This window comes from Triticum urartu, chromosome 7, assembly GCF_003073215.2.
Source record: "Triticum urartu cultivar G1812 chromosome 7, Tu2.1, whole genome shotgun sequence".
Classification (NCBI taxonomy): Eukaryota; Viridiplantae; Streptophyta; class Magnoliopsida; order Poales; family Poaceae; genus Triticum; species Triticum urartu.
In genome coordinates, this window is record NC_053028.1 from 4643076 (window position 1) to 4652728 (window position 9653).

The 9653-nt window shown below is 48.1% G+C and overlaps 1 protein-coding gene across 1 annotated transcript; it reads right to left on the minus strand.

The window, feature by feature from the left end:
- Positions 1-1554: 1554 nt before the first annotated feature.
- On the minus strand, positions 1555-5313 carry LOC125517966 (sucrose:sucrose 1-fructosyltransferase-like). Its single transcript, XM_048682927.1, has 4 exons — positions 4835-5313; positions 4660-4668; positions 3640-4511; positions 1555-2522 (listed from the first exon to the last, which is right to left on the minus strand). Exons 1-4 carry the CDS (start codon positions 5235-5237, stop codon positions 1821-1823), a joined length of 1986 nt encoding a protein of 661 aa, XP_048538884.1. The 5' UTR covers positions 5238-5313; the 3' UTR covers positions 1555-1820.
- Between the last annotated feature and the right edge of the window lie 4340 nt (positions 5314-9653).

Sequence of the window (9653 nt, forward strand, 5' to 3'; positions counted from 1 at the left end):
AAATGAATATTCCATTTTTTTGAGACATGAATGCTTGTATAAAGTTAATAAAAGAGGCCCGCGCCCTCCACCAATTCCATGAAGGAATCAATTCCATCCCGCGGACAAAAATGGCTTCAATTAAACTTGAAAAATTCCAAGGAGGAAAGCCTTGATTTGATTTGGTGTGATCTGCTGGACAAGTCACTCCACCATGGTTCCTTTCCACATGCAATTGACGAGGCATGAATACGATGTGTATTTCTAAATGAACTAGAGATACGGTGAAAGAGACAGTCAAAGCGATCAAAGAAAAGTACTCTTCAGATTTAATTGGCCGGCCAATCGATCGCTAAGTAAATACTTGATTACCAAGCATCATGCATCGACCAACAGGATTAATAAAACTGCAAGTGATCGTGGAGTATTATTGTTTGGGAAAAGCACGCTGCAACTAGGCATATGCGTCCATGCGTCTGGGAGAGTAATTAATTAACTAGAGATTAAGATAATGGGGAAATGGAGCATGCATCCAAGGGACCGTCCATGTTTAACTTGCCAGCTCAGCCAGACATTGATCTTAGGGGGGGGGGGGGGGGGGGGGGGGGGTCTGGGTGAAATAATTACAAAGAAAAAATAAAGCTATTTGGGATGGGTATGTCTACTGAGTTCTTTTTTATGTCTTGAATTGTGTTTCAATCAGGATGATAAATATATTCATCTGAAATTTAAGCATGAGTCACCTAGATTATGTTTAACTTGTATTTATGTATATGGTGATATTTATCGTAATGCGGTCATAAGCTGCATACGATGTATATGTTGTGAATCACAATGATGTTTTGATAAATACTTCATTATTTGAAACTGATGTGCCAGCAACATGCATGATCATTCAATTTCCGAGTGTAAAAAAAAGATTAGGGCCAATGATCAAATTCCTATGGAAGGAAATTAGTCATTGGGAAGTTCAAAGCCGGGCTGTGGTGCGACTGTCTCTCATGACATTAGCGTGGTTTTGAAATGTCCCTCTTTCTAAGTGATTCAAAAAAATGTTAGGAAAGCCAGGTGATTTTTCATTCAATATCCATAACATAATTTGCTCAATTTTAAATAGGTATTTATATAGTTGCATGGACAATTTTGTTTGATTTTTTTGTTGAATACCTTGAAATACAAGTACAAGACGTAAGTGAAAACAGAAAAAACAAAACCAAAGGAGCTCCCACTTTATAATTAGGTCCAGGAGCCACAAGCCATATTTAGCAAAGTTTGGATGTAAGTAGGCCCTGCTACCAATACGACCCGATGGACCCGTCTAAACTCTAAAGCAGAAACGAGTAGTCGGTACTCAGAATGTTATTTTTTTTCAAATGCCGTGCAGTCCTGTACTTAACAATTCAGGCGCATAGATTATATGGAGCGACCCAGCATTATTGTAAGTGAAAAAACTCCAAAACAATGTAACTATCTTCTGATGTTTATAAGTACACCATGATGGCTTTCTCTAAAAATACAAAATGTAAAAATTGCATATAAAATGAATAAGAAATTAGACAGCACACACTTGATACATTCACTTAAACTTGGTGGCATCCATGCCATTTTCATTCCCCAACAAATTGATTTACATGTGAACAATCATCATCATCATCATCATCATTAACATCACAGCCCTGTCATCAACACCATCTAATTCATCTTACTAAACCCAAAACCAGAACGAAGAACAAAAATGAAGTGATAGGCAGAGTCGCTAGTACTCCATCTCCAACTGTCCAAGAGAAAAGGAAGCCACCGACCGAGAACAACCGATCCATAACTTGTTGTGAGTGATCAGTCTAATCGACGACTACCAAGTCATCATCTGTGTATATATGGTTGTACGACGAGTCCATATCATGCACGACAAGCTTCTCGGCGGTGATGCTAGTGCCGGTGGCGTTGTTGAACATGTAGACCCCCGCTGCCGCGTAGATGGCCTCGGTCGGGTACGCCCTCGACGTTGCCGTCAACCTCCCGCCCATCGCGAAACTCTGCACAATGGAGTGATCCACGAGCACCCTGACGGAGAAATACTCGCCGTCGAGCACCGGCACCGTGCTACCCACCACCCGTTTCACCACATCACTAGCGTGCGATGACCGCAACTCATCGTGGCAGAAGTGAGTCCGAAGACCACCATCGAGGCCCTTGGACACATAGAAGTACACTCCCGTCTGTTCGGTCAGGGCGCGGTTGGCGAGGACGAGGAGGCCGAAGGGGCCAAGCGCGCCGCGGCTGGCAGCGCCGCTGCTAGTGGTGCAATTGTAGCTGACATCGGCCTCGTTGAGGGCCTCAATGGCGGAGGCATCGATGCGGAAGGTTGCCTCGATGTCGAGCTGAGCGGTCTGGTGGAGGGGGAGGAAGGCAACGGAGCCGGCGCCGACGGTGATGCCACTAAGATCGGTGGTGTTGATGCGGAGGGTATCGAGCTCCTCCACCGGCCATTGGATGAGGTTCGTCCGGGTCTTCTCGTCAAGCTCCACCGTCCTCGGAATTGACTGCACACGCAACACACACCATTAAGTCAGTGGATCCAATAATTCAAAATAGTTAAGCCCATCGTTATGAGTGCACATTCACATCATGAGCTTGAAGAAAAAACATGTCCGAAAATAATTCTTGTTTAATTAATATGAAGGGTCCGACGCCCTCCACCGAATTCCATTAAAGAATCTACCGCATAAACCAAAAGGCTTCACATAAACAACATCAAAGATTTGAAGGAAGAAAGTCCTGATTTGATTTGGTGAGGTTTGTTAGCCGGGACCGAACAAATCGCTCCACGTGCGACTGACCAGGCATGCACATGATGTTTGTCTGTATATGGTTGTTGAGCTACCCTAGAGATGGTGAAATGGGCACTACATCGACAGTGTATTGGCTCTTGGAAGTTTCAACGATATGGTGAAAGTGACCAAAGAAAACTAGTCCTGAAATTCAGCCGCCCGGCCGGCCTATCGATCGATATAAGTAACTAATAATTAACCATCATGCACCTACCTTGAATCATAACTTAGTGAGCTTAATTTTATGACCATACATGAATCATAACCAGTTTTCTTAACGAGACCGATGAAGTACATTGAAATACAAATCTAGTGACGTTAATTTTATCAAGTGAGTAATCCTTGATAAAAAAAAGTTGCAATAATAAAGCAATATATAAATTGAAAGGCAGAGGCCAGTACTATGTGTTTGCCATTTGGTGATGCAAGTTGGCATATGCGTCCATGCTTCCGGGGTAGTAAATTAATTTAGTAATTAACTAGATACCAAATCGAGCGTGCAGCCAAGGACGGGGCCGACCATGTTCTCCGGATCTGAAGCTTTTGACAGCTCAGCTAGATAGCAACCCACAGCCTAGACTAGAGCCGTCCGTTATTAGTTTTTTTTTAGTATTACTACAAAAAAAAAGGACAAACGACACCATGACTGCGGCGCCGCACAGCTAGCCATCCTAGTGCTCTATACGCACTGTTGTCACTGGCCCACGGATCCACCCCACCCAGCATTGCAAAACCAACGGTGGAGCTAACGATGACGATCAATGATGATAATCGTAATGTAAAATTAAGACAATCGTGTCAATGTGCTTTAGCGTGGGTGATGCTTTACCTGGAGGTTGGCCCACCCCTTGGTGATGTCGGCGCGCTCCGAGTCGGTCTCGCCGACGTACGCCCACACGACGCGCCGCTTCTTCACGGGGTCGTAGAAGGACTTGGACGCGTAGTACTTGCCCCAGTCGTACCGCAGCCCGACGCCGAGCTCGAGCTCCGTGTCGATCGGCGTCCACTTGTTGGCGGCGGCGTCGAACCGGCCCAGCGAGTACCAGTCGTGCCGGTCGTCGTCGCTGCTCTCCTTGAGCACGTAGAGCACGTCCTCGGCGGTCGAGTTGTACATGTCGCTGGCCTTGCGGCCCCCGCCGACGGCATAGAGGTCGATGCACTCGTACTCGCCGGTGCCCTTGGGGCCGCGGTACATGTACCCCGGCATGAGCTCGTAGCTGATGAAGTCCTTGGTCTTGTACGAGAAGACGATGCCGGAGTGGTCCGAGTCGTTCTTGGAGCCGATGATGGTGCGCCACGTGCCGTCGGACTCGTCGTACCACGCGGTGGTCGGGTCACGGAAGTCCTTCATGCCGATGCCGGGGGGCGGGAACACGACGGGGTTGGCGGGGTGCTTGACCCATTCCCTGAGAAGGGGGTCGCTCGGGTCGGCGGGCTCCGCGAGGCAGGTCACCTGCGCGAAGGTCTCGGTGTTGCCGGTGTAGAGGAGGATGACCTTGCCGTCGGGGAGCACGGTGATGGAGCCGGTGAGGACGCCCTTGATGTCGTACCACTGGTCGGGCACCAAGGCCGGCGGGAGGTGGCGCCAGTGGATGAGGTCCTTGGACACGGCGTGGCCCCACACGATTTGTGGTTCCCAGACGGAGCCCGACGGGTTGTATTGGTAGAAGAAGTGGTACCATCCGCCATAATATACCGGACCTGTCATGGATGCACACAATTTGTTCAGTTAATATATTCCATAGTTTTTTCTTAAAAAGAAGTCAATATACTAGTCCACAGACGATGAATCTATGAACAAGTAAGAATATTCGATCCATGGATTCGTTAGGTGGTGCGTGGCACTGACCGTTGGGATCTGCATGATGTCGCCGGAGAATGCCGCCGCCGGGGAGCAAACAAAACAGGAAGCAGAGGCAGCGAGGTCAGTTTCTGGATCAAACCAAGCCGGAGAAAAGAAAAAGAAAAAGAAATCTGGATCTGAAGATTTAATGGAACGGAGAATGAACTGGGGCAGTATATACCGTTCTGGTAGTACTTGTCCGGCTGGAAATGGAAGCCGGTGCGCTGCCACTGCAGCATGGCGTTGCTCCACGGGAACGCGTTGGCGGAGTAGGCCCCCGACGTCTTCTCCGACACGCCGTGCTCCTTGCCCCTGCTCCTCGGGAACTCCGTCGCCGGGGTCGCCGGCACGGAGGAGGCCACAGATTCCCGCCCCGCCCCGCCGGCCCCGAAGACCGCGGCGGCGACGACGAGCGCCACCACGGCCGAGGCGGCCAGCACGGCGGCGCACGCGCGCCACCTCAGGCCGCCGCCGGCCGGCCGCTCCTCGATGCCCTTGGCGTCGGCGGAGGAGGACGGCAGCTGCTCGTAGGCGTACGGCAGCGGCGGCGTGCCGGGGATGAGGATGACGCGAGACGAGTCCATGGCGCCGCCGCTGCTGGCCCGATGATCCCGAGGTAACTCGGTAGATTCTTTTCTGACCGATGGATGGGTGGTGGCTTCAGTGGGGGAGCGGGGGAGATTTATAGCTGGGGTTCGGGGGTAAAGATGGGATTTTTCTTGGGGTGGAACCAGCTGGGGTTTTGCGTAGGGTTTTGGCATCTACCGTCTGTTACAAAACAGAAACACCTCACACTTAGTTTTTGTTTTTGCAATGACACCTCACACTTAGTTGCACATGCTCTTTGTTCTTGTGTTGATGGCAATGAGAAGGCATTGCTCTTGGGCTTCTGCTGGTTTCTTGGAAAAATATCTAGAAACAAGGTGGGCCGCCCCTAGTGGAGATTTCTCAATTGTTCAACGATCCAAAAACTTGATATGTGTAGGCAGTTGTCTCCAATTGCTTTTGGTGTGACCTTCGAACCTCTATCGTTTGATGGCGTGAATTACAAGAGATGGCGTGTGAGGGTAGTTCTTTCACTACTAGGGATAATCTTGTATACAACAGCTTACCATTAGCGCTTTTTAAAAGGAAGCGCTGCTGCTAATTAGCAGTAGCGCTTGAGCAGAGAGAGCGCTACTACTATGCACATAGCAGGAGCGCGGTAGTTAAAAAACATGCTACTACTATAATTAACAGACTGTTGTCGATAGACTAGGTATACTAGTAGCGCTCGTAAACATCGCTACTGCTATTGTACCTAGCAATAGCGTAATCATCACGACTGTCATCATGCCGTCGTGCTGACGAAGCTCTCCCTCGATACTCTGCTGTATCGTGAGTTCGTGGGACGTCACCGAGCTGAACGTGTGCAGATCGCGGAGGTGTCGTACTTTCGGTACTAGGATCGGTCGATCATGAAGACGTACGACTACATCAACCGCGTTGTCATAATGCTTCCGCTTATGGTCTACGAGGGTACGTGGACAACACTCTTCCCCTCTCATTGCTATGCATCACCATGATAGATCTTGCGTGTGCGTAGGATTTTTTTTTTGAAATTACCGCATTCCCCAACAAGACCAGCCAAATCCCCATGTCAATGATGATGTAGATGTTATGATAGTTGTAGTAGAGTAGTAGCTACATGAGTGGCCTTTGTTTGCAGGGAACACCTCACAATGACCTATGTTTTTCCGGAGTGTTGATTAATTTCCATTCCAGCAAATTTCAGGCGCTTGATATATGTCCTTATTAGAAAAAGTCATGCCAGATTTTTTCGTAAATTTTGGAATAACTTGTGCTAGAATATGTAGAAAATATCGAGTGGCCCGGATTTTGTAGAAATATAATTAAACAACATTTCAGGTTGACTTTAAGTCTGTCGGGGCTCCATACATGACACTCAACAAATGAGTGAGGGAGAAAGTCTGCACCATATATGAGAGAAGAAGAATCCCGGCTATTGTCGTGGGGGGTCGTTTCTCCTTCTTCCCCTTGTGCTAGACCTTTGTTGTGCACTAGGGTAAGGAGGAGTAACGACCATCATCGACGGTCGAAAAATCAGTGAGGGAGTGCTATAACACCCTCGATGCGACTATAGCTCCCACGTGTCGAGGCACGACTTAGAGACATAATCGCATTAAAGGCATATGTCGCAAGTGAGGTAATCTTCACATAACCCATGTAATACATAAGGGAAAGAGGTACATAGTTGGCTTACAATCGCCACTTCACACAATTACATGAATAAACATTACATCAATCAAATACACTCATGGTCCGACTACGGAACCAAAATAAAAGAAGAACCCCAAATGGGACAAAGGTCCCCGATCGACCCCAACTGGGATCCACTACTGATCAACTAGAACGGAAACAACACAGAGGACAAGATCTTCAACGAGCTCCTCCTGAGCTTGGTTGCGTCATCTGCACGGACTCATCGGCACCTGCAAGCTGGTTTTGGAAGTATCTGTGAGCCACGGGGACTCAGCAATCTCGCACCCTCGCGATCAAGGACTATTTAAGCTCATGGGTAAGGTAAAGGTATGAGGTGGAGCTGCAGCAAGCGACTAGCATATATGGTGGCTAACATACGCAAATGAGAGCGAGAAGAGAAGGCAAAGCACGGTCGATAAAAGTATGATCAAGAAGTGATCCTGGACTACCTACGTCAAGCATAACTCCAACAACCGTGTTCACTTCCCAGACTCCGCCGGAAAGAGACCATCATGGTTACACACGCTGTTGATTCATTTTAATTAAGGTCAAGTTCAGGTTTTCTACAACCGGACGTTAACAAATTCCCATCTGCCCATAACCACGGGCACGGCTTTCGAAAGTTCAAATCCCTGCAGGGGTGTCCCAACTTAGCCCATCACAAGCTCTCACGGTCAACGAAGGAATAGACCTCCTCCCGAGACGTTCCGATCAGACTCGGTATCCCGGTACAACAAGACATTTCGACAGGGTAAAACTAAACCAGCAACACCGCCTGAATGTGCCGACAAATCCCGATAGGAGCTGCACATATCTCTTTCTCAGGGCACACTCAGATTGTCTTAGGTACGGGTAGGCCAGCCCAGAGTCGCCCCTGGTGGCCACCGGCAGCTGACAGGTGGACCAACAATCAGAGGAGCACTGGCCCGGGGGGGTAAAATAATGATGACCCTTGAGTCCGCGAAACCCAAGGGAAAAAGAGGCTAGGTGGCAAATGGTAAAACCAATGTTGGGCATTGCTGGAAAAGCTTTACTTAAGGCGAACTGTCAAGGGGTTCCCATTATAGCCCAACCGCGTGAGGAACGCAAAATCCGGGAACATAACACCGATATGACGGAAACTAGGGCGGCAAGAGTGGAACAAAACACCAGGCATAAGGCCGAGCCTTCCACCCTTCACCAAGTATATAGATGCATTAATTAAATAAGATATAACGTGATATCCCAACAAGTAAATAAATATTCCAACAAGGAACAACATCTCCATGTTCCAGCAAGGAACAAACTTCAATCTTCACCTGCAACTAACAACGCTATAAGAGGGGCTGAGCAAAGCGGTAACATAGCCAAGCAACGGTTTGCTAGGACATGGTGGGTTAGAGGTTTGACATGGCAATTTAGGAGGCTGACAAGCAAATGGTAGGCATCGTAGCATTGGCATAGCAAAAGAGCGAGCATCTAGCATAGCAAAGATAGTAGTGATTTCAAGGGTGTGGTCATCTTGCCTGAGATCCCGCAAGGAAGAAGAACGAGTCCATGAAGAAGACAAACGGACGTAGTCGAACGGTTCCTCACAAACGCGACGTTATCGGAACCAACCCGAAGAAGCAAACACCGGAAAAGAACAAACAACATAGTAAACAACCAACACATCAACATGGCATGATGCACAACCAAATATGATGCATGTTCGGTTTAATGAAGCATGGCATGGCAAAGTGCACAAACAATCCTACAAATTAAGTGGAGCTCAATATGCAACAAGTTGCATATTGACGAAACACCACGATAAATTATTTAGTTTGATCCCGTTTATGTACCCAACAATATTAAATGTTGATAAACATGGCAAGAGGGGAAACAAATGAAAACTACCTATGTAGTCAAGGTTAAATGAGGCCGGAAGCAACGAACAACAATTCCGGTAAATCCCCATATGCATTAGCAATTTAATGCAACAACAATTTTAAGCATTTTAATTGTTGTTATCATGATGCGGATGACATGAACAAGTTTATGCAAGTTTTTAAGAAAATGTTGATAAGAGCTTTATGAAGCATTTGTCACCATGGTGGAAAGAAAAGGGGTGCCACGGCAACGAATCCGAAAATGATGCCGCGACAACATATCGGTTCCGGTAACTCGATTGAGATCCCGGTGCAAAAGAAAATGCGACGGGGAGCGTGACATGCGATAGAATGTGGGGTGCTCTCGAATACCGAGTTCCCACATGTCGGTGGCAAGGCAAAAGAGGGGCGACGTTATCGAACAAGGGTGCATCTCATACAACATGCATTCATTTACGGGCATCGTCTCGGGGTTATACCTTCGAAGCGTGTGTTATCGGAACGGATCGAGTTCGGCGGTAGGGGTACACGTGTCGAAGGGGAAGTAGTTGTTCACGGGGTCGTCGTGGGAAGTAGGGGTACATGACGACGTAGAGGTACTCGCGACGGTAGTCGTTCACGTTCACGTTACACGGGTCTTCGGTGACGGTCGTCGTACATGGTTCGGAGTGGTACTTGCGACGGTAGTGGTACACGTTTCGTAGACGTTCGAGCCATATCGGTAGCGGTACTTGACGAATCCCGAAACGGACTTGGCGTCTTCGTGCGTAGGGGTACTTGGCGTTCTTATCGGTTCCGAAGACGGCGGTAGATGAACATGATGCATCGTCGTGGTACTTGTTGGTCTCGGTCGAGGCGGCAAAACATAGTCGAACTTGAGGTGGCCTTGGT

Excerpts from the sequence above, each read along its gene's own strand:
- LOC125517966 (XM_048682927.1), bottom strand. The coding sequence starts at position 5,237 with ATGGACTCGTCTCGCGTCATCCTCATCCCCGGCACGCCGCCGCTGCCG. Across the intron at positions 2,523-3,639 it reads AGGGGTGGGCCAACCTCCAG|TCAATTCCGAGGACGGTGGA; the intron begins GTAAAGCATCAC and ends TTGCGTGTGCAG.